Below are 26,471 nucleotides of genomic sequence, written 5' to 3' on the forward strand. Positions count from 1 at the left end.
CGTACCTTTGAGACAATCACTTACCCTTTGAGTATCAGGTCCTATGTGAGCAAAACGGGAGTCACCATACCTGCCCTGTCTAATATTTGTGAATATTATGTGAAACTCAGAAAAGTTCTGAAAATTATAGAGGCTAATAGAGATCTAGAGGATTATTATTAATAATAACAAACACAAGACTAATACACTATTCCAAAGTCATCTACAAATTCATTCTACCTTTTGACTTCTCTTTCTTCTCTTCCTAATAGAGACATTTGACATCACTGTTTCCTACTTCTACTTTTTATGAAGAATAAATGGTGTAATTTGCATGGGGGCAGTTCCCACAGGCACAGAGGAAGATAAGGGCCCTTATTGAACTAATTGCTGAATACTTATGGACATTTACCAGGAGCAGGCATATTAGTCAAAGACCTGGGTTTACGTGCTTGCTCTGCCACTTACTAGTTTGGAGACTTTGATCAAGGTAAACACAATTTCTTCATCAGAAAATCGAGGATGATATTAATTACTTCAAATAGTCATTGTGAATATTGTAAGAAACATTCTGTATGTCTAATAAATGTTCTGTATTAGGCATACAGGACATTTTAGCACAATGCCTAGCAGATAATATTAAGCATTCAATAAATTGATTTTGCTATTTACTATTTACAATATTATACACAATATTATAATACAATAAAATAATAATTTGTGGTAGTAGTAGTAGATTTTTTTTACTACTATTTTTATTATTCAATCAGCTTCTCTCAACTGATGGGAAAAATATTTGTCATCTCTTGACTGCAAGCACCAATGCTGTTGTATGCAAAGGTCATATGGTCAGTTAAGTAGAAATGTTATATATCCTCTAATATCATAGATCTTTTGCATTGAACTGTCAGGTACCTGTAATGGAATAATAGGTACTAACTTACTATTGAAACATCCTGAAATATCCTATTAGGCATGAATATATAGCTTGAAAAACACGTTTATATGTGATGTTGATCAGTCAAATGGAAACAAACTTTGTGGAGATCAAACACAAAATTACTCTGACCTGTGGAAAATTAGCTTGGAATCTGGGCTCTTCCATACAAATCTTCACAAATGTGTTCTGGGTAAACTCTTCTGGTTTTGAAAATTCTTCAGGGAAAGGTTCATGAAAATGTTCTGAGAAATATTCTGGTAAGGAAATATTCTGAGAGCTGGTTCGGTTAAGATTGATGCAGCCGGGAGGGTGGGTATCTAAATTAGTTTGATACTTCAGCAGCCCTCTAAAATTAAATTTAAAACAAACAAACAGAGAAATAAAAAGATTTGAGATCAGGGGACACGGTAAAAGAAAATAACGTTTTTCTTTTTTTTTTTTTTTCCGAACTTTACACAGCTTTTATCTAAAAAGTGTTGCTTATGTATTATGTTAAGGAGAAATTGAAAAATCTTAAAACATTTTAAGAAATTCTTTTCTACAGGACCAAAACAAAAATGTTGGCACTGCAAACAAATGCTATAAATATATGGTAGAGAAGAATACATGCAGTCTCTCCAAGCATTACTGAATTTGACAGCCTTTACTTCAAGACTATTAGGCATTCATACAATCGCATACAAGCTTTCACTTCAATAAACGGTATAATGATGAATATTTTGCTAGATCTCCAAACATAAGGGAAAAATACAGGGATCATATTTAACTTGGCCAAGCCTGGATAAAACAAGACTTGCTTATTTGCAGAGAAATGTTAAACAGAAATAACTGGAACTGGAAGTTTGTCTCTCTTATGGTCTGAAAATAATGTATATACGGCAATCAGTCCCTAAATCTGCTCACTTTTCAATTTCTCCATAGACAGAACCACATAAAAAGTTCAAAATGATAAATCATGCAGGAGAACCCACACCATAAAAATCTTATTCTGATTGTTTATTATTTTGTTAGAAACCAAGACAAACCACTCAACTTTCTGTGTTCTGCCTCTCTTATCAAGAAGTGGTTAGCATCTACCTCATAGGGATAATCCATAAAATGACAGATTGTACAGAGCATCAACAAGATCACTGCTGCATAAGCAAATATTGAATGACAAAGTAAGATTTGGAAATGCTTGAAATTTTTGCAGTGTATTTTATTATTTTAAAGAATACTGAGGAAAAATTTATTTCCAAGATTATCTGTTCTTGGTTGGCTTACAGCGCATGATTTTTAAATTATCCTTCAGGCTCCCAAATACTTAATTTTGGTAGCTTAATCACCGGAGGTCAGGAGTTCGAGACCAGCCTGACCAACATGGAGAAACCCTGTTTCTACGAAAAAACATACACAATTAGCCGAGTGTGGTGGTGCATGTCTGTATTCCCAGCTACTTGTGAGACTGAGGCAGGAGAATTGCTTGAACCCAGGAGGCGGAGGTTGCAGTGAGCCTGAGATTGTGCCATTGCATTCCAGTTTGGGCAACAAGAGCGAAACTCTGCCTCAAAAAAAAAAAAAAAAAAAGAAAGAAAAGGAAAAAAAAGTATATTTTTAAGTATGTCATAGCTATGATGCTTTTACAAAAATAGTATTTTTAAACAAAAACTGCACAATTATACTAACAGATCCATATATGAAGGTTAGGAAAGCAATGACCAAGTCAGTCTCTGGTGGTATTCACTATCTCCTCGTCTTGATTACTTTCCTTTCTTCCCTCTTTGCTTATGCTCAATTCCTTTTTTAAATTTTATTTTCTTCCTTAAAACTAGTCATCATGAAGTCATTAGGGAGCATTCAGTACATGTCAGGGGCATGCATTACATGACACAATAGTAGACCGACCACACACACACACATACTTTTTTAAAAAAGCAATACAGTAGATATTGCCTATGTATGAGATAAATTGATAAATATTATCCAAATATGAGATGAATTTTTGTCACTAATCATTTACAAGTTTCTAATCACACAATACAATTGCTGGGATATTATACTTAGACAGCCTATGAATTTGATTCAGCTGTCTTTACATTAATAATTTAGCCAAACCTTTTGTTCCTATTGACCATCTGAAGGATAGTGACTGACAGTTAAGTAGGTAAAAAACCCCAAGCATTTATTCTACTGGCCAAAAGTTGAACAGACATGAGCATAATGCACTTAGCACTACGCCAATGGTTCTTCAGAAGTCAACAAAGTCAAATCTGGTTCCTAACACTCCAGGAACTCATTATCTAGTTTGGAAGATATCTTCGAAGAAGCTGAACATAAGTGAAACTACAGATAGTAACTGGAGTAGTGTTTTAATACAGTTTAAAACACCAGGTCTAGCCCAGAGAAATTTATATACATTTTACATTATCCTCACAAAAACTGCATGAACTAGGGTTATTATTCCCATTTTAAAATTTAAAAATTAAAGTATTTTAAAAGATGAAATAATACCCCAGGGTCACACAGCTGATAAGTAGCAGGTCAAGATTTGAATTCAGATCTGATTCAAATTCTATGCTCTTCACCTCTCATGATATATGACATTAGTTCACTGAATCCTCACAACATAAATCTGAGAAAGGTAAGGAAGGGGGAAGATTAATACTTGCTAAGAAAGTATCACATCAGTAATCTTTAGAACATCTGCTTCTCATTTAAACTTCAAAACAAAATAATCACACAAGGTAAGTATTTTTATTTCTATTACACAGATGAGAAACCTAACGCTTTCATTTAGGTAACAGATTAACTAAGTATAGTCAAAGCATAGGATTCAGAAACCTACCTAGCTCACTCCATGCCCCTATGTCATGCAAAGCAAATCAGATGGTTACAGAGGTAGACATTGTAAAGGGGTTCAAAATAAACAAAAGTCAGATTGTGTGTGTGTGTGTGTGTGTGTGTGTGTGTGTGTGTGTGTGTGTGTGTGTGTTGGAATGGGGCTGCTTATAATTTAGGGTCCTAACACCAGGCAAATTAATGTCGTTAATCCCTTCTTCTGTCATAATAACATTCCAGTGGACATAACTCTACCATGTTCTAGGTCCTTAGAGTAGTGAATGTTGTTACTATACAGTAAAGTCCTTCAGGTCAGCCCAATCAAACAGTGGTGCTGTTCTTGGCACATAAAGTGGCACATATTATTCTAAAATTCTTTTTAATTTTGAGAGCTTTGTGTTATTTTAAGCTACACTCAAGCTAAATAGCATAGGCTATCTCTGTCTTTAAAACCCATTAAAACTGTCCTTACTTTGTCTTCTTTTTTTACTTTCAGATTTCAAACTTTATTTCAAGACTATAGTAATAAAAACAATATGGTATATACATAAAAACACAAAAAACAAACAGAATAGAGAGCTCAGATTACTTTGGCTTAGTTGTAACTGTTGCTACCAAAGAAATATGGATAAGATCCAAAGACAGACAATGATTAAAAAAAAAAAATCATTCATCAAAAAAACTCAAGTATGACATCCCAGGTCATTTGGCTATAATTAGGTGGTGAGAGTACTGAAAGCTCACTGGAAGGCAGGTTTTTAATTCAGTATTGAAAGGCCATATACCAGTAAAAAAAAAAATTGTATGGTAAAGTTCAGTGGCCTCAGATTGGGAGTACTTAAATATCTCCCAATACAATAATGTCAGTCAGTGGCAGAGCTGGGATTGAAAGCCCAGTTAGTCTGAATCCAAAGTCCATGCTCCTTCCTCTGTACCAGGCCTATTCCCCTTGCAGAATATTCATATTACTTTATGGATAACCTTTAAATTGAAAACCAATGTATATATTGAGCAAAATTGGATGGCTTTATATGGCTATAGACTTAGAAAAGGAGGGAGTATATTTTATCAAACCAATAATTTTATGTGTTATTTTCAAGCTCAATTGAATGCAGTAACTTAATTTTTCATTGTATGAGTAAAGAATAAATGTGCTCATTTCTTTGATATTAGTGCAGAATTTCTTAGAATTCTTACATTTGAAGGCCATTACAACAATCTTTTTCTAAAGAATATTGAATAGGAATGTAGACTAGATATTATGGATATTTGGATTGATAGAAAAAATCTGATATTGTCTCTCTAGTGCATTTACTTCACTGTGGCCACATTTATTAAAATTTGAGGCACGTGTTCTATATGATTTTTATGGTGTTTTAAATTCCTGATATCTTTATTTATTTTAGATGCATGCCTTTCTTTAAAATAGAATGCAATCTTCTCAAATGTAACAGAACCCACCTAAGATAACACAAAGCTCTGTGTCTATTTGCCAAACAATCTTGATCCTGCTTCTTGTCCGACACCACCACTGTAATATACCTCTCTAGACATATTATTTTATTAATTTTGGAACCTTATTAGTTTCAATATTATGGTCACTGTCTTCAAAGGCATGCACAATCTAGAGTAGCACTGTCCAATAGAGCTTTCTGTGATAGTGGAAATGGTCTAAGTCTCTGATCACCAACATAGTAACTATTAGAGAAAAGTGGGCTATTTAGCAATTGAAATGTGGCTAGTACAGGTGAAGAACTGAACTCTTAATACTATTTCACTTGAATTTAAATTGAATAGCCACAGCACAGATATAATGGGTCAAATCAGACATAAAACCAAAAACAATAATTAAAAAGGGCAAAATGATTAATGCCATATAAACATATGATAACCTCTTGAGAGTACAGCTGGGTAATTAACTTTGATTATAAAATTCCAGAAAGACTTCAGAGAGAAGGAGGCAACTGAAGGATGTGGAGATTCCAGGGGTTAGAGAATAGGAGAATGGCATTCCAATATGAGGAAGCCAGATGCACAAAGGTACTTGGTTTATTCCTGAATTAGTAGAAGGGATCATATTTTATGCATTTATCCCTTATACATTCACACTCACTGCCAAACCTCAGCATCCCTCTAATACCTTTCTTGCACATAATAGATCTCTAATGCATTTCTAGTGAATTGATTTTAAAAGCAAACAATAAACACATAATTTGTTTTAATACAGCAAGTGCATGTAGGAATCAAAAAGAGAGCATTCTTGTATGTATTGTTGTAGCTTTCATAAATAAATGCTAAACAATTTTAAAGCAAAAAACAAGAAGGGAAAAAGACATTCGTGAATGGTAAACTGAGAGTCTTGCCAAGTTATAATGACAGGGCGAGGGATGAGGAAAGGAGGTGCACAGACTATGTGGAAATATAAGTGTTTATTGTTAATTTTTTAAGTTTCATTGTATGATGTTCCAAGGAGAAATTTTGAAGTATCTGTGAAATGTCTAGTGTTCTCCTATCATGAGAAATAAAGGATTTTATGGGGTTCCAAAATTGTTTCTGCACTCATAAGGATCTTAACGTGTGCTATCAACATTCAACCACGTTTCAAAGTTATAGGTTTCTTTTTTTCCCCTTGTTTCCCTCAAGAGGCATTATAGTTATCCTATCTGGGTTTTTTGTTTGTTTGTTTTGCTTTCTGTTTGTTTCTTTGTTTTTAATATCCAGCTGTGACAAAGTTACATAAAATAATACAATACATTAAATGAATCCTACTAAGTAACAACATGATTTTATGACAATCAAAACATGATTTTATGGCAAAAGATAAATATTACAAAATACCACACCTGACAAAAGGACAATCACAGAATAATCCCTACTTTAATTTCATGTTAAAAATATTCCACAAATGCAGTATCACTTATGTGACCTTTATATTTGTGGTATTTTAATCTGTTTTTAAGGAGGAGAAAAAAATTCTTGTCCCCTAGGGACCTACTTTTTTCCTAATATTCTATCACGTGATTTTTTTTCTTTATGGTAAAAATATATATTGATTCTGGCAGCTATTTTTACTTTGCTTCAAGTACAAAGAAAGAGTTTAATTCAAAAAAAAACCCAAATTGTATATTTTAAAATTTATTGCAGTTCTCTAACTTCTGTGGACTCCACTAGAATGTACACTTCTTAAAGTCAAGGGTTTATCCTGCTCCATTGTTATTTTTCTAGTGCCTAAAACAGTGCTTATAACTTACAATAAGTGCTCAATAAATATTCGTTGATTAACTTAGTGACCAGAAGTGTATAAACAACTGTTGTTGTGATTGTTGTTGAAACACGTGATTGGGAAGTCATCTGGTTTTAACAGATATTTAAGCTCATTTTCAACCTTCAAAAAGGAGGTCTATATTTTAGCAAATGGCATGTAGTAACATGACAGTTATTAAGTAACAGACAGTAACATTAAGTAACAGACAATGATCAAGAGAGTCAAGTCTACTTGTTAGATGCATTTAGAAGTAGAGCGCTTTCCTAAACTAAAAATCCAGTGTGCTTCAGGAAATCCTAAGCATCTGAGTACCTACCCTACCAAAGCTTTTACTCCCACCCCCACTTTGTTTATCTGGCCTAACAGAGTCCTTGCCTCTGCCTTCTTTCCTGGCTCTTGCCTCTGATAGCTAAGAGTACTGCTATCTGCAGCTTAACCACAGCAGGAATTGTGTCTGGCTCTTACCGGTAGGCTTGTCCAAGCTTACAAGATAGGGATAGCATCGTGTGTTTGTAATCTGTGCAGGTGCAGTGGACCTTGCTCTTTAGAAAGACCCTGCTATTGGTTTACTGCTCTGTTGTCATCATCTCCAAATGCTTAATAATTTTTTGATCAAAGAATCCCACATTTCATTTTGCAGTGGGCCCCGCAAATTAAGAGACTGATTCTGCCACAATATCTCTGCAGCTGACTAATGTATAGCCTAGGGTCTTAAGGGCTTAGAATCAACATTTATAACTTCCTTGAGTACCTGAAGTAAAATAGGTCATTCCCCTAAGTTTCCTTAACTGAAAGAGAAATTGTACCTGTTCCTCTCTACTTCACAGGTATATAAAGGGAAGAGCTTTGACCCTTTGCAAAGAAAAAAAAAAAATAAGCATACATTACTTCTTAGTATTTCCTCAGCTTTCATGCTTTACTAAAATGACAGTGGAGGATAAAATTATTATTTCATGTTTCAGAAAAACAGTACTGTACTGAAAATGTTTCTTAAAATAAATACAGTCCTTTTCCTTCTCCTTTCCCCCAACTTTCTCACCTTATAATTCCAGCTGTAAACACTTGCTAATATAAAAAAATTCTCTGGAGAGAAACTGAGATAAAAATTATTTGAAAAAGTATTTGATCTAAGGTTCAATATGTCTGTCTCCAAAATTGGGGAAAAAATAAACTCGCAGTTTGGAAGTTTAAAAAAATCCGTTAATATATACAACTTATAGCATAAATGACTTCATGTACATAAAAATGCTCTCTATATGCTATATCTAAGTATATAAGTAGACATATATACATATAAACTATAGAACTATAAGGCATGTTTAATGGGAGAAAATATCACATGACCTTGATCCCTACTACCAACTGGCTTACAGCATAAAATATCAGCAAATGTGAATAAACCATAAGATCTTAGCCCATAATTACTATAGAGAAATACTACTTTTTACATAAAATTAAGAAATCCAATGAACAAAAAATTGGAAGTTGGCAAACAAAACTGGAAGTTGGCAAACAAAACTGGAAGTTGGCAAACAAAGGATATAAAAGTAAAAAAAAAAAAAACTTTATATAGGACATTGTATTTATTAACATATTAAAAATATGTAAATACTATGGAGGAGAAGAATTTGGATTCCATCTAAGAGAGATCTAATTATTCAATAATATTTTTCACCTCATATATTTAAGTGAAAAATTGAAGAACTAAAAAGTGAAATAAAACAAATCAGGAGAGCTAAGGCTGAGCATGCTGGCTCATGCCTGTAAACCCAGCACTTAGAGGTTGAGGTGGGAAGATCACTTGAGGCCAGACTTTTGAGACCAGCCTGAGCAACACAGAAAGACCATGTTTCAAAAAATAATAATAATAATAATAATAATAATAGGCATGGATCATTTTTTCTTTCAGAATTTTTAGCCACAGAGATACACAAAGACCCCCAACAAAACTGTGCCAGTCTACAATATAATCAAAATAGTCAAGATTTAAGAGCTAATTCCTCTGACATGGGAATCAATATACTAGTTACCATAATAACTAATTACCTAGATAAGACTAAATATAAACAGTAGTTACAAAATGACAGTCCAGGTTATAGTTAAACAAGTTTAGAGATTATCCTTTATTGTCATCTGTAATGCTTTGATACTTAAGGAAAATTGGAAGAGCCTAGAAGGACAACACATTCCTAGCTTAAACTAATTAATGCAATGCAGCTTCATCCAGTAAATATTGAGTGGGTGATATGTGAAAGGGATTCCCTGCATAAAGATGGGTAATAAACACTCCTATCTCCAAAACCACTATAGTTTACCTAGGATATGGCACAATGTTCTATTTTCTTTTTCTTTTTTGGGTTGGAACTCACAGATACATAAGGAGGTTAGGGAGAAGAGAACTCAGTGTTGCCCTGCCACAGTGAAAAGCAACACCAGGAAGAACTCAGCCAGAGCCCACAGAGGGAGCATTTAGACCCAGTCCTAGCCTAAAAGGAATTGCCCATTCCAGTAGTCAAAACCTAAGTCCCAGCAAGCCTTGTCATTTTGGGTTAAAGTGCTCTGGGATTGTAAATAAACTTGAAAGGCAGTCTAGGTCTAAAGGACAAAAATTCCTTGCAAGTCCTGGTGCTGTGCAGGGCTCACAGCCAGTGATGTGGGGGGCACACATCCCAGTGAGACTCTAGCCAGAGCAGCCAAGAGAGTGCTTGTACCACCTCTCTACCAAGCCCAAACAACACAGCTCACAGCTCTGGGAGAGATCTCTTCCTTCTGTTTGAAGAGAGGAGAGGGACGAATAAAGAGGACTTTGTCCTGCCTCTTAGATACCAGCTCAGCCACAGTAGGATAGGGCACTCAGCAGAGTCCTGAGGCCCTGATTCCAGGTCCTAACTGTTGAATGACATTTCTAGACACACCCCGGGCAAGAAAGAAACTTGCTGCCTTGAAGAGAGGGACCCAGATCATCTTCTGACTAAAGAGCCACTGGCCCTTGAATAACCAGCAGTGGTATCCAGGCAGTACTCGCCATGGGCCTTGGGTGAGATTCAGAGATGTTCTGGCTTTAGGTGTGACCCAGCAAATTCCCAGCTGTGATTGCTGTGGAGAGGGACTCCTTCTGCTTGAGAACAGGAGAGGGAAGAGTGAAAGGGACTTGTCTTGCAGGTTACATACCAATTCAGCCACAGTGGGGTAGAGCACCAAGCAGGGTTCCCTGATTCCAGGCCTTGGCTCTCAGATGACATTTCTTGACCCTCCCTGGGCAAGAGGGGAATGCATTACCCTGAAGTAAAAGTCCCAGGCTGGGATGCATTCACTACAAGCTGACTGAGGAGCCCTTGGGCCTTGAATGAACGTAAGTGGTAGCTACGCAGTACCTCACTGTGGGCCTGAGGTGGGTTATATTAGTTACAAGTCTCATTGTAACCACAAATCAGAAAACATACAACAGATACACAAAAAATAGAAAAAGAAGAAATTAAGACATACCCCCAGAGAAAATCACCTTCACCAAAAGGAAGACAGGATGGAAGAAAAGAAGAAAGAGAAGACCACAAAACAATCAGAAAGCAAACAAGAAAATGGCATGAGAAAGGCCATACTTATCAGCAATGACATAGAATGTCAATAAACTAAACTGTCGAATCAAAAGACATACAATGGTTGAACGGAAAAACAAAAAGACCCAATGATCTGCTGGTTACAGGAAACACACTTCACCTATGAAGATACACACAGACTGAAAATAAACAGATGGAAAAACATATTCCATGCCACTGGAAACCAAAAAGGAAGAGGAGAAGCTATACTTAATATCAGACAAAATAGATTTCAAGACAAAAACTGTAAGAAGAGACAAAAAAAATCATATTGTGATAAAGGGGTCAATTCAGCAAGATGATATAACAACTGTAAATATTTTACACCCAAAAGTGGAGCACATAAAAATGTAAAGCAAATATTATTAGAGCTAAAGAGAGAAATAGACTTCAATATAATAACAGTTGGAGATTTCAACATCCCACTTTTAGCAATGGGCCGATCTTTCAGACAGAAAATCAATAAATAAACATCAGACTTAATCTGTACTATAGACCAAATGGACCTAATAAATATTTACAGAACATTTTATCCAGTGGCTGCAGAACACACATTCTTCTCCTCAGCACATGGGTCATTCTCAAGAATCATATGTTAGGTCACAAAAAAGTCTCAAAATGTTCAAAAAATTGAAATAATATCAAGCCTCTTTCCTGACCACCATGGAATAGAACTAGAAATCAATAAGAGGAATTTTAGAAACTATACAAATACACAGAAATTTTACAATATGTTCCCAATAACCGGTGAGTCAATGATGAAATTACTGAGGAAATGTTAAAACTTTTTGAAATGCATAATGGAAATACAATATAGAAGAAGAATTAAACTAGATCTCTATCTCTTCCTAAATTAAAAAAAAATAAAATTGATTGAAGGCTTACTCTAAGATTTGAAACTATGAAACCTCTAAAAGAAAACACTGGGGAAACTCTCCAAGAGACTGGACTGGGCAAAGATTTCTTGAGTAATATCCCAGAAGCACAGACAATCAAAGCAAAAATGGACAAATGGAATTACATCAAGTTAAAGAGCTTCTGCACAGCAAAGGATACAATCAACAAAGTAAAGATCTAATCCAAAGAATGGAGGAAAATATTTCCAAACTATCCATCTGACAAGGGATTAATAACCAAAATATATAAATAACTCAAACAGCTCTATAAGAAAAAAATCTAATAATTGGATTTAAAATAGGCACAATACCTAAATTTACATTTTTCAAAAGACATACAAATGGCAAACAGGTATATGAAAAGCTGCTCAACAACACATCATTAGATAAATGCAAAGTAAAACTACAATGTGATATTATCTCACCACAGTTAAAATGACTTATATTAAAAACACAGGCAACAACAAATACTGACGAGAATGTGGAGAAAAAAGAACCCTCATACACTGTTGGTGGGAATGTAAGTTAGTATAACCCTTATGGAGAAAAGTTTGGAGGTTCCTCAAAAAACTAAAAACAGAACTAACATATGACCCAGCAATCCCATTGCTAGGTATATACCCAAAAGAAAAGAAATGAGTATTTAAAGAGATATCTGCAATTGCATATTTATTGTAGGACTATTCACAATAGCCAAGATTTTGAAGCAATCTAAGTGTCCATCAACAGATGAATGGATAAAGAAAATGTGCTACATATAACGATGGTGTACTATTTAGCCACAAAAAGAAGATCCTCTCATTTTCAATGATGTGGGTGGAACTGGAGGTCATTGTGTTAAGTGAAATAATCAAGGCACAGAAAGACAAACTTCACATGTTCTCACTTATTGGTGGGAGCTAAAAATGAAAACTGAACACATGAAGATAGAGAGTAGAATGATGATTAGCAGAGGCTGAGAATGAGATGGGGAGAAGTGGGGATGGTTATTGGTTATAAAAATATAATTAGATGACTACAGTCAATGATAATGTATTGTACATTAAAAAATAATGAAAACAGTACAATTCGATTGTATGTAACACAAAGAGAAGATAAATATTTGAGATTATGAATATTTCATTTATGCAAATATTATCATTACACATTGTATGGCTGTATCAAAATATCTCATGTAGCCCATAAACATACACACCTACTATGTATTCACAAAAATTAAAAATAGAAAAGTTTTTTAAATGGAGAACATCATATAGACAACAATAAAAATATATGTGTATATATATATGTGTGTACATAGTGTCAATTTTAGGTACAATAGCTAATATTTTTCTTCTAATAGGTCTGGGAAATACAATTATTTTTCTTTATTTCTAGAAAACTGATTTGTCCACGATTACATTAGTGATTTTCTAGGAATCAATCCTGTTTCTTCACTATTATAACACAGGGCATTTGTTTCACTATATTTAAAGTCAAAATACCAAAATGTGTGGGATAGCAAAACTATAGTAATTCACAAATTGCATGCTTACTCGAGTTTGTTTATGTATTTACTTTGGAATTCCATTATGAAATTCATCCCTCGTATTTGAATAATAACTTGACGGGTAATCTAATATTTAGAGAAAATTCATGGCAAAATTCTAAAAGGTATGGGTTTTTGAAATCTGTGGACTTAATTGATTTTTCTATATGATGAATAATGTCTTTTCCCCATTGCCTTCTTTGCTATGTTTTGACTTAATCCTTTTATTAAGACACTCTGGCAATAAAATACTGATAAGAATATCTCTTCCACAGCATTTTTATCTGCTCCAGTCTAAATCCTAGTCTTCTTCATTGTTATTTTCAGGTTACATGGAAGAATTCTGGCAAGTAAAGTATCACGTAAATATAACTTTATTATTAGATTTATTATAAAGTGATTACATTATATTATAAAGTTATTATATTATTATGTATCTTAACAAGGTCAAACATTTTAGGAAACATTTATAAGGCAGCACCATAAAGAAGGCATGTTCTTCTTACTCCATTTTCTGGGAGCTAGTTAAATTTCACCTTCAAAACTTTGAACTCTATGTAACCTGAATCAAAACTGAACTTTGTATTCAAAACAGGCAAACATATATGTATATATACTCACCAACTTACATAGATAAATAGAAAAATATATCCTAGATTTTTACATGACATAAATATTTTCCATTCACAAGCAGGGGTACTTTCTAAATGATGAATAAATAATTCAATAATTCAAGAAAAGGGTAGAAGTTAAATTCAGGGGTCAAACTTCATGGGCTCAATCTTAGTTTTTTCAGGTATTAGCTGTGTGGCTTTGGACAGTTACTTTAATTTAATATTTTATGTTTTAACTCCCCATCTGTAAAATAGATATGATAGAAGAACTTATAGTACTGTATTAAAAACAAAAAACGAATGTGTGTGCACGCGCGTGTGCACGTGTGTGTGTCTATAAAGTGCTAAGAATAGTCCCTGTCACATATTCAACATGTCTCAAATTAGGGAATTGTTATGAATAGTATAATTATTATCCTCTAAAATGATAAGGCAATTATTAAGTTGTTCATTATATTTGTCAAGTTCTCTTCCCAGTAGCCTTCATGGGAGAAAAAAAATGACCCGGTGGCTTTTATTTTTCCCACAATCCAGTGTTTTTAACTCTAAATAAAACTTAAGCAGGCTATATAAAATGTGTCAATGTGATATTAGCTATTATAGCTCTTTGGTTAAAATCTAGCTTTAAAAACTTCAGTTCCACATTTTTTAAAACTTTTTTTTAGCACACAAATTTTAGGATGTCTAATGAAAGTTGAGAAACCTTCTTTTATACAAAAATGTACATATGTGTCTCAAAATTAAACATATACTTAAATATGTAGATATATGTGTGTATGTATTTCAGGAATTAATGAATCCCTGAATCCATTCAATGATTCCTAGGGATTATGTAGCCACGTTAAAAACTCCTATCCTATGGAAGGAGAAGTAGAATTTTATGGCAGAAATAATGGGCACCAAACTGATAACGAGTATGCTAGAATCATTAGAAACTAGGCATCTAGGAAGTATTAGAACAGGTCATCTGTATCAGTGACAGAGAGTTTATAAAAGATTTTTAACCACTGTCCTGAACACCCAAATCCTCAGCCTTCTAATGACCATGGCAATGAACATCTAATTACAATTTCTAAAGTGACACAAAGCTAGGCAAACCTACAGTGTGTATTATTTGAGGGTTCTGTTTCTCAAATACACATGCAGAGCCCCTATTCAAGGTAAGGACTCCTTTTGTGGCTCTAGCTCAAAGTCTACATTAAAACAGTGCATTAGCCTCTCTTAAAACTTCTCCCACTGCCTCAGAATAGGTAGGATGCCTATATGATCTGGTCTTTATATAGCCAATGCTGAATTATCAATAGCATCCCCATTCATTCTCAAAAGTATCTGGTTTGCACAACAAATTACATAGTCACTGCAAATGTACAGGCAAGAAATGAGAAACTGAAAAGAATGTAGAGGAAAGTAAAAATGTTCTCCCTCAGTGCTAGAATAGGATTGTTTAAAATACAACTAGTGGGCCTTCCATTCGAAATGTAATGTGAGTTTCTAAGAGGAGCAAGTGCCTCCCACCAGTAGTAAGATGACCAAACCTTTCCCTGTACCACATCAGTGTGAGTGAAGGGAGACTTCCGTGAAAGTGGCTTCTAAAAGAGAAGATATTTGGGAATCAGCAATTCTTAATGCTTCATTATATTGCATAAATATCTCTATCCCCTAACAGTATTTCCTTAATATCCTCCTCCTGAGGCCCGAGGCCATAATAGAGGGAGGTTATTTCCCAGTCAGCACAATAAGCCGACTCCCACAATATCTTTCTAACCCTGGTTAACGTCTTGAGTCTAAACTCCTGTGATGCTCCCTGTTAAACTACCTGCCTGTGACACTGCCTGGGGTTCATTAATGCCACTGTCGACAAATTCTGCCCACTGTGTTCCCCTGGCATAAAGAATAAATGTTTTTAAAAACATGCACATAAAAATACTCCTTTTAGATTTCCAAGAAAAAAAAATGATTCCAGTAGAATATAAATCATGCTCTATGATTAACTCTTGCTAACAAGTAGTACCAAATGGCAAGAGCTCTGCTTAAAAGAATACTTCAGGTATCATTCACATAATAAAAATGATCTGAGAAGAGCAGCAGAGCTAGCACAATGAATATTTACACTATTAATGTGCTGTTATTGCCATTCAAACATTTGAGGAGGACCTTCCCCTCTATCATTTCCAGAATTATCACATTATAGTCTCTCTCGCTCACTTAAATAAAGACATAAAATACAATCACCACCCACACAGCACTCTCCAAGCTAAAGCCAGTGGGAGTGTTGACTATGGTAAGATTGCAGATATGAAGGTGCCAAATCTCATTTACAATGCATTCCCTCCACATTTCTTTGAAAGGAGCTGGGTTAGGCTCTTAAGCAGAGGCTCTGTGACATTCATAATTTATTTTCCCTCCAATATCCTTTTTATCAGTAAGCGAGAATAGCAGTATGCATCTCCTTCTAATGAGTTTTTCAAAAGAAAATGAGGAAAGAAATATCCAGTTGTATACATATTTGGAAAGAGGAAATGGTTTTGTTTTGTTTTGTTTTCACCAGGTATCTTAGGAATTGAATATCTTTAACGCAGCACACCAACAGCAACCTCCTAAAAAGGTATATTAAAAATTAAAACAAAAAATTCCTCAGGAGGAAGGCTTGTTTTGCAAAGATAAACCTTTATTGCTAAAAATCAATAGAATTTTAGAGACCTTAGAATATTATAATTGTTGCCATGTCAAGGAATATTCCTTTGAGCTGCTAAGCAGTTTTCACTATATGTTCATCAAATTACTTTGCTGATAAGAAAATCTGGACTTTTCAAAAGTGTTGTGTCTTTATCAAAAAATCTGTTTTTTTCAAAGTTAAATGTGGAGTGTCATTCTTACAAAGCTATTAGTATTGGTACTGGTATAATTTGTTCTTGCTAACATTTATTGCATATGTCTATATTCTACCTACTTTGCTGCATTATCTTATTTAAACCCAAGACAACACTATTATATAAGTGATTTTATTAATCCCGTTTAATTGCTAACAAAAAGCAAGGACAAATTATCTGCCAAGTTCATACAGGTATTAAGTGATGTATCCCCTTTTAATCTCTATGTTATACTAACATCTTGGAGAAGAAAATTAATGTATTTTAAAGATGCATTTTAACACTAAAAAGAAACATCTGAGTTTAGTGTACATGAAATGTCATCTTTTCAGGGTGGCATGCAACAGATTTATTTATAAAAAATGAAGAGAATTGCTAAAATATACAACAAAAATTAAAACCAGGTTAAGACAATGACACAGATAATCATGGAACAAAAAATTTGGGTCCTAAATAATACTGATTATAATATTTGTAGCCAAGAAAGTGAGACTTTCACTTTGCCAAAATCAGATCACATACTCCAAGAACATTTAGTTTGGTTTACAGTTTTAAAAGGGATACAGAGAAGTGTTGCCAAATAGGGGCCACATAACTTAGTGGTTAAAAATGTCAGTTTTGGTATCTGATACCTGGATTCAAATTAGCCATCTACTTACTAGCCACGACCCTCATCAACTCATCTCTCACTGCCCCTATTCTCTCAGCTGAACATTGAGAATAATAGTAGTAGTAGTAATAATAATAATAATAATAATAATAATAATAAATTTACAGGGTTGTTAGGAGGATTTAATGAGAGCAAATGTCAGTAAAAGAGAAGCATTCAATTAATATTAATTGTTAATATATTCAAAGAGACAGTTCAGAAAATTAAGATCTAAAATATCACAATGTAAGAAACAGACGAATAGAATTTAGGAAAGTGGGCAACTTAACTTCCATGGCCTCCAGAATCACAGACTTTTAAATAGCTAGACAGAAATTACAGTAAAATGGCCGGGCGCGGTGGCTCAAGCCTGTAATCCCAGCACTTTGGGAGGCCGAGACGGGCGGATCACGAGGTCAGGAGATCGAGACCACCCTGGCTAACACGGTGAAACCCCGTCTCTACTAAAAAATACAAAAAACTAGCCGGGCGAGGTGGCGGGCGCCTGTAGTCCCAGCTACTCAGGAGGCTGAGGCAGGAGAATGGCGTAAACCCGGGAGGCGGAGCTTGCAGTGAGCTGAGATTCGGCCACTGCACTCCAGCCCGGGCGACAGAGCAAGACTCCGTCTCAAAAAAAAAAAAAAAGAAATTACAGTAAAATAATTCCAACCAAAAAAGAAAGAACACTGTGAGAATTAGAACTTTCCCTAAGACAGAATGGACATCTTCAAAATTAGGCATTGACTTAGTAGACATTATTGTAGAGGAGCTTAAAAGAGGTTTGATCAAGATATCTTTTAAACTTCCCTAAAATTTAAGATTCTATGAAAAAAAATGACCTTAGAAAATCATATGAAGCAATTTCTCTTACTGTAAAAGTCTGCTTAGGTAGAAAACCAGTCAACAACATCTAATCACCTCATCTTTTAAGCCTATTATTTTCTAAAATTTCTAGCCCACACTGATAATTCTCTGAATTGCTAGCATTCATGTAAATAACACATGAATGTTTACATTTTAAAAATATGCAGTTTTATAATATTTCTAGCTTTTCCGATTGATTTTTCAAAATTCCAAGTCAATGATCAATGCTGGATGAATAGAGATCATGCAATATATTGCTCTTCTTTACCTTATGGTACTTACCACATTGATGGACACAGAAGTTAATGCTAAGCAAATAGTGATTTTCTGTTCAGACCTAAAGCATACTGTTGAACAGAAATTTCAATACAAATCCAAGAAACTTACTTTGAACAACTGTACTTTATTTGGATAACCAAAAGTTGAAGAACAAAGTTATCTAGGTATTTCAGAAGTAAAGATATGTCTGTTTTCAACATTTGCATAAATAACTTAAATAGACTTGATTATAAGCCAATCTTTCATCAATATAGGGTATTTTTTTGAGAAAATTGTAAAATGTTATCAGTAGTAACATTTCTCATACCAGAAGCATATCTATGTTGCTTTTTTAAAAATTAAATTTCCTGGAAAAAATGTGCTCTGTAGAATGCTTATTGTATTATATATGGGTTATATGACATGATTCAAAATTAGAATAATTGCTTTCTTCATTACTACCTATAATAAATAAATATCTATTAATTTAGTTTAATGATTGATTATATATAATTAGTCCTATAGATACCTACTATTTTTCTGTATAAATTAAAGTCACTTTCTCTCTATGACCCTTGTTCTACAAAAGTAAAATCAAAATTTAAATATGCATTCCTTTTACTTCCAAACAAGTAAAGAACTCTCAATGTAATCCTCCTCTTTAAAAAGAAGTCTGTTTGAACTGCTGATCCTTTAAAAAAATTGACACTATTTTGATTTACAAAGAAATAGATTTTTTTCAGTTTTAATTTAGTAAAACATAAAGACAAAAGCATATATAATTATACTAATAAATGACTGCATTTTTCTTTTCTATATCTATCTGATATAGATACATAGATGAACAGACTGACCACAATCTCAAAGAAGTCAAGATAAAGGTATTTAAACAAATACTAAGATCAAATTCTCAGAAGTACCGACCTCACCAAAAAAATAGAGCCCTGTCGTAAAAACTTAGGAGTTTATAAATCAGAGTGCCTAGGTTTGAATCTAGGATCCATCGGTTAAGGAAACTTCAACAAGCTACTTAATCTTTCTAAACATTAGGGTTCCCACCTCTGAAAAAGGTTTAACAATATTATTCTCATAAAATTCTGAGCAATTTTTTTTTTTTTTTTTTCCGAGGCGGAGTCTCGCTCTGTCTCCCAGGCTGGAGTGCAGTGGCGGATCTCAGCTCACTGCAAGCTCCGCCTCCCGGGTTCACGCCATTCTCCTGTCTCAGCCTCCCGAGTAGCTGGGACTACAGGCACCCACCACCTCACCCGGCTAGTTTTTTGTATATTTCAGTAGAGACGGGGTTTCACCGTGTTAGCCAGGGTGGTCTCGATCTCCTGACCTCGTGATCCGCCCGTCTCGGCCTCCCAAAGTGCTGGGATTACAGGCTTGAGCCACCACGCCCGACCAATTCTGAGCATTTAATAACATAAAGTATCTGAAGCATTTTTAATTTATACTTAGCATATAGTAAGCATTATGTAACTATTTTAGATTACTGTTATTATCATTAGTAGTATCTGGTTATTCATACTCCTCTTAAGGAGCATAGCCCTGGACAGGTAACCAATCCCATTTAAAGAGCAGAATGTAAAGCAGACTTTTCTCTACCAAGGGCTTTCTTGGTGCCCTGAAGCTCCAGAGAATTAATTATAATGTGTGGCCATGTTTCCAGTGCTCTACAACTGTGTGTTCTAGAACCTTGGTACTGAACAAAGCTAACCAGGACATATGGGGTAAATCCATTTGATACTGCTGTCTTAACCAGCAGTCTCCAAAATCAGGGGAAAAAAACCAAAGCAACATTTTGAATATGTACCCTGAAATAAATATCTGATGAATGTAAATGACCCACTATACTGATAAATTACATTATAAAACATTCTGAAGAAAGAACTAAACAAAGGTCTGAACCTTTCTTCAAACTGTTTCCCTGGAAATATTTCAGGCTAAGAAAAACAGGGAATGTCAGCTGTGTTACCAGCAACATTGTTTATTATCAGTGAAATGCTTCTGGACGGAAAGGACTGTGATTGAACTATGAAATCATTTTGGGCCTCAGGGACCTCAGCCTCCTTGTGTACAGTGTGTTCTTGATCCCAAGGGCATCCTTTGAGGGGACCTACGCTGTTCCCAAGATACAGGTTCCTGTGGAGTAGGAATGAGCCTTACCCAATGCAAGGTAGACCATGCCTACCCACACGGGTTCCTCATCTTAAAACAGAGTTGCTACATGAAGGAGTGGGGGTAAATGCTTCCTGAGCAACTATAGGGACTCCTACTGAATAAGCACCTGACACTATCCTGTTGACATTTTGTGTGTCCTGCCCTGTATCCTGCTAAACCAAGTAAACCTGCTGCCAGACCTATTATGTCATGCAAGTGTGAATGTCACGCCAAAGCCACCAAGTTCACTGTTGGTGGCCATACAGACATACGCATGTGCAAAAATACATTATTTTCTTCATCTATCTTCATGTATTATTTTAAGCACCATGCTTTTGAGTATACTGCTTGGATACACATACTTTCAGAATATGTTATGTATACTCTTTGCAATAAGCTTAGGATACATTATTTTTTCACTTTATGAATTTTTTTTCCTTTGGTGATTTTGACAGATCCTTTTCTTCGGTTACTTTAAATCTTTGACTCTCTCTGCAAGTATTACTTCCTGTAGAACTTTTAAAATGAAAAACTGGAAATTCCATTGTTATAAATCTTGCTTTAGCAGGACAGTTTCAGGAAATACAAACATTAAAATATATTCCTGATGTTCTCCATTCTTAAATTTTTTCCTTTAGAAGATATTAAGATATATCCATAGGAAGATTTAGAAACTAAAAGGTTGTGGGAGAGGTAACTCTAGCTTTTAAATGTAATATACTTTATACTGGTTTCATTACAATATGCTATGCTAAAAATAGAATTATGTCTTCCATTCTTGACACTATTCTCAGTTCCACTCTTGACACTATCCCCAATAGTGGAGAAACTATTTCTTCCACTCTTGATAATTTTACACTTCCTATGAAATTTCCTATAGAGTTGTCTTTCATTACCCCATTTTGGGGTACAAATGGTTTTAAATACATATATTTGTAAACTTACCCTGAAACATGCAACATCAGCAGCATGTAGAAGACAAAGAAGAGGTTATGAGTATACCAGAAGATATCATAGTTAGAAACTCTGCAAAACAAATATATTCATTTTAATGCTACTTTACATTCCATCTTACTAAAAATATCAAAATATCATGTATCATTTCAAACATATCTCACAATTTAAGAAAGCTAAAATATGAGTATGTCTGATTTTCATCTAATACCAAAGTATTAACACACCATATAGAGAGAACTGACAAAAAATATGAGTAAGAATTTATCATTTTGTAAGTTATTTGTATTTCAAATACACATGGAAATAATAAAAAATAAGTTGTTTATTTTCAAGATATTACGATATAAGACTAAGAAGCAGATAGTAGTCTGCTAATATGTACCTTGGCTATTATTTTATCAATATTGTCAATTTTCAAATAATTTCCAAAACAACCAATACTCCTCTTTCAATACATATTTTGAGAATAGTTCAAGGGAAACTCAAAAAGAGAGAAATTAAAATAAATCATGACCAAAGTGTTATATTCTTTTCCTGGACAGTGTAACCAGAATGATACCTCGATGTTATTGCTCTGAGGGAGGACAAAGACACTGAAAAGACAGCAAATGTCGAGCATAATCTACAGAACATTTGAGAGAAGTAAAAGAGTAACAGTTATTTTATTTCATATGTCCAGGGTGGATTTTATATATTAGAATCTTGGAAGTAGAGGGCAGATATTTACAAAAGCTTCCGAGATGAACATGATGTTTCCCATAGACTCTTAGAGAAACCCTTATTTAAGCAGCAGGCAATTGCTTTACATTTACTCCACTCATAGTATTTGCTATCATAAACAATATCATTACCATGCCTTGTAACATATACAAAGTTCTATTTTTTTTTTTTTTTTCCGAGATGCAGTCTTGCTCTGTTGCCCAAAGTGGAGTGCAGTGGTACAATCTCAGCTCACTGCAACCTCCACTTTCCACTTTCAAGCAATTTTCCTGCCTCAGCCTTCTGAGTAGCTGGGATTACAGGCACTCGCCACCATGCCCAGCTAATATTTGTATTTTTAGTAGAAATAAGGTTTCACCATGTCGGCCAGACTGGTCTCGAACTCCTGACCTTGTGATCCACCTGCCTCAGCCTCCCAAAGTGCTGGGATTACAGGTGTGAGCCATCGTGCTTGACCCTCTGATCCTTTTTTAAATCAAAACCATTATAATGTGAATTGCAAGATTTAGGGATACACTTTTCTAATGCTTTTAATACACACTGCCCATTGCCCTCTAAAAACACATTTATTAATTACAAACCCAACCGTAGGCTAGGAGTGCCTGTTTCCCAAAACTCAGACCAAATTTTGTAAGTTTTCATTATTTATTATAAGTAGGATGGGGTATTATTTCATATGTGCGTTACTCACTTTTAATTCTTCTGTGACCTTTCTGTTCATAATCATTACCCATTTATATAGAGTATTTTAAATTAATATGTGTAATTTGTTACACATATTAGACCTACATTAAACTTGACTTTCCTCATAAGCTTGTAATGCCACCTTTATTATCTAGCAGGTTCTTATATATAGCAAGGTCATTTTCAGGGCTTTTTACTGACTTTGTCCCTTGGTTCAATGTGTTGGTCATTTTTGCAAGTAAGTCCCACTCTCTTTTAAGTTACTGAAGTTTAATCATTTTAATGTTCAGTAAGGCACATCCCTCCTTTTACTCCTCTTTTGAAATATGTACTTGGATGTGCCCCAGACAAACTTTGGAATCACTTTGCTAAATTAAAAAAACAAACAAAATACCCCGTCTGAGAATGTTATTGAAATTGAAACACCCCTAAAAAAAAAAAAAATCGAGGGGTCAGGCATGGTGGCTAATGCCTGTAATCCAATACTTTAAGAGGCAGAGGTGGAAGGAGTACTTGAGCCCAGGTGTTCGAAACCAGCCTGGACAACATATTGAGACCTTGTCTTTACGAAGAAAGTAAAATAAAATAAAAATAAAATTAGGCATGGTGGTGTGTGCCCGTGATCCTGACTACTAAGGAGGCTGAAGTGGGAGGATCACTTGAGCCTAGGAAGTCAAGGTTGGGGCTTCAGTGAGCTGTAATCTTACCACAGTATTCTAGCCTGGATGAGAGAGAAAGATCCTGTCTCAAAAAAATAATCATAATATAATAAGAACTATATCTTTATAGTATACAGCCTTTAGTTAAATCTCTACATATTTCTCTCAGTGAACATACTTCTTTTGTCTCCAGATATTATGTGTTTTGCTGCAATTGTGAGTAGTTTATTTTTATTTTATTCATTTTTTCAAACTAATTATAGTTAACAGACAAAAGGATTATTTTTACATTTGTTTTATATTAAATTACCTTTTTCAACTGTTTCACTTGGTGTTAACACCAAATTTTTCCATAATTCTCTTCAATTCTCTTAGAAACCTAATAATTACCAAAATAATTACCAAACATAGATATTATACCTACTTTTCTGGAAATAAAATAATTTATTGTTGCATTTTTTCCTAATAATTCCAAATGTTTCATTTTTTACTGTATGTAAATATTGGTAGAATTAAAAATACTTTTTGTTTTTTCTTGATTTTCTTAGGAATACATCTAGTATTTCACTGTTGAGTATAACCACAATTCTAGCTTTTATATTTTTTAATTCTACAATGGAAATAATTTTAATTTTTAGTTTATTTACTGTATTTTAAGTCAAAATTTGAGTTCATATTAGTAACTGCCATTTTAAAATCAATTGAGATGAGAAAATGTATTCCTGTCATCTGATAATAAGATACATTAATTATTTTAATAGATTGACCCATATTGAACTCTCCTTGAATTAGGAGGCTACATTTCACTATCAGAAATCAAACATTGCAGGCTTATTTATTCACTTGATTTGTCTAATGCTTTAGTTTCTTACTGAGAAAAAGAAAAGGTAAAATAAAAGAGATATCTGTCTCCATGATTCATTTAAGAATTTCATGATTCTAACAATAATACTTACAGAAAAGCAAACTAGGTGTTATAATCTTGCTTAAACAAGTTTTAAACAAAGCATAAAACCTCTGAAGATTAAGAAGTGCTTAAATTGCTTATGAGAGCAAATGCAAAATCTCAGTTCACAATAGAAGCTGATCTTTTCATTCCATTTGATAAAACTGTATCTCAAGGATTTTAAAGTAAATATGTCAGATGCTCTAATTTTCCTTCAAGAACTCCTAAAATTGAAAAAAAAATAGTTTTTTAAACGATTCCTATATCTAAATAAAATAAAACTGCTCCCCACAAAATTGGCACCCTCACATACTAATGTTAGTGAGTTGCCTTTCTGTAAACCAAGTTTTCATTCTTATGAAAAGCTTTAAAAAGTGTTCTTACAATTTGACTCAGCTATTCTACATCTAAGAATTTTTCCTTAGGAAATCATTGAAAAAGCATGTAAAGACATATGGATGGGGGTGTTTGTTTCAAAATTGGAATACAAAAAAAAAAAAACAACCCAAATCTACCCAAAACATTTAGTAATATGGATCTGGGAAAATAATGTATAAAGACCTATTTGGCGATGTGCTGTGCCATCAGTAAACAGAATAATAACAAAATATTTATTAATGTAAAACACGTTCATAATATAAATTTAGGTAAAAAGTAAATTAAAAGCAATATTCTAATATGGTCCTGTTTTGGTAAAATACATAGGTATATAAGAGAGAAAAAATGATTTGGGGGTAGGAGGAGGGGAATTAGTGAACAAGAGTAAGAAGGATTTAATCTATAAAAATACACTACATATGCACAGTATTAATCTTTGGGTAGTGACTAGACTTGTGAAATTTTGGGGTGTGTGTATGTGTGTGCACAAATGTTAAAAAGTATAAGGATAGATTCATTTAAGTATATTATTTGGCAATTATTTTCAAAGCTTACATACATATATATAGATATATTTCTGTGTTTCTATTGAATTTCACATCTCAACAAGTAGAACAATTGAAGATTTTTGAAGATTAGAGGAAATACATGTTACATTCCTTTTTTGCTTTCTTTAACTAAAAAGTTTATTCAGAAACATCGACACTATAAATATTCTGAAAAATTAAATGTGTCCATCAGAAATGACATGTGAAAGTGCTCCTGATAATGTACATCTGATTTTGCTCAAAATCTCTTAACGATAAGAATCAATATGAATGCAGATAATTTGTTATTTTAGCAGATGGAAACCAACAATTTCTCCAAAGTTTTGTATAGAACATCATGTTAATTTACAGCAAGACAAACTCATATCAGGAAAATTGCTGTAAAATAATTTTAAGTCACATATTCCTAGGAATTCCTAAGGTCCCTGTATGTACACATTGCTTTCAATCCCATGCCCCATAGAGATACACTACCCTTCAGAAAGATACTCAAATTCTGAAGAACTGTAATTGTTTTGGTCATCAAATGCAATCTCCATACACAATGTCTTACCAATCCAGAAAATCTGCTAATACGAAGAGAATTTTCAGAAACAAGAAGTCATGTATAGAAACAGCTATACTTCACTCTTACTTACCCAGAACAGTCCATTAACCAGGACACTACAGTGGTTAAACACTTTGATTACTCAAGACTTTTTCTAAATAACCTGACAGATAAACATCAAAATAATTGACTCTGACACTTACCTTATTGCATATGTAGAGGCTGTGATCATGAGGAATAGCACCAGTACCATGCAGACCCCTGTCAGGCCAGGAACTATAAAAATGTACACAAGTACGTTTTTACTTAAATAATAGTGAGAAAAAAGTATAAAAAATGATTACATTAGAATCCAAAATACTATGCTGTTCTCTGGGAAGCCTAATTCAAATCCCATATCTACGTGTATGTTCTCCCTCAAACAAGCCTTTTACTTTTTTATTTTTTAAATTAATTTTTAATTGACAGATAATAAATATACATATTCATGCAGTACATGGTGATGTTTCCACACATATAAAGTAAAAGTGATCAGATCAGAGTAATTAGAATATACATCCATAATCTCAAACATTTATTATTACTTTGTGTTG

The 26,471-nt window shown here is 34.0% G+C and overlaps 1 protein-coding gene across 11 annotated transcripts in view; it reads right to left on the reverse strand.

The window, feature by feature from the left end:
• The window catches only part of LOC105468896 (NADPH oxidase 4), a 171,794-nt gene that overhangs the window by 83,149 nt on the left and 62,174 nt on the right, over positions 1-26,471 (reverse strand). For all 11 annotated transcript variants that reach the window (XM_071075414.1, XM_071075410.1, XM_071075409.1 and 8 more), the window contains 3 exons: positions 26,082-26,154; positions 21,385-21,465; positions 1,049-1,265 (listed from right to left, as the gene is read on the reverse strand). In XM_071075414.1, the coding sequence (XP_070931515.1) occupies positions 1,049-1,265; positions 21,385-21,465; positions 26,082-26,154 (371 nt within the window). The remainder of the gene's footprint in view (positions 1-1,048; positions 1,266-21,384; positions 21,466-26,081; positions 26,155-26,471) is intronic.

Source organism: Macaca nemestrina, chromosome 12, assembly GCF_043159975.1.
Source record: "Macaca nemestrina isolate mMacNem1 chromosome 12, mMacNem.hap1, whole genome shotgun sequence".
NCBI classification, from domain to species: domain Eukaryota; kingdom Metazoa; phylum Chordata; class Mammalia; order Primates; family Cercopithecidae; genus Macaca; species Macaca nemestrina.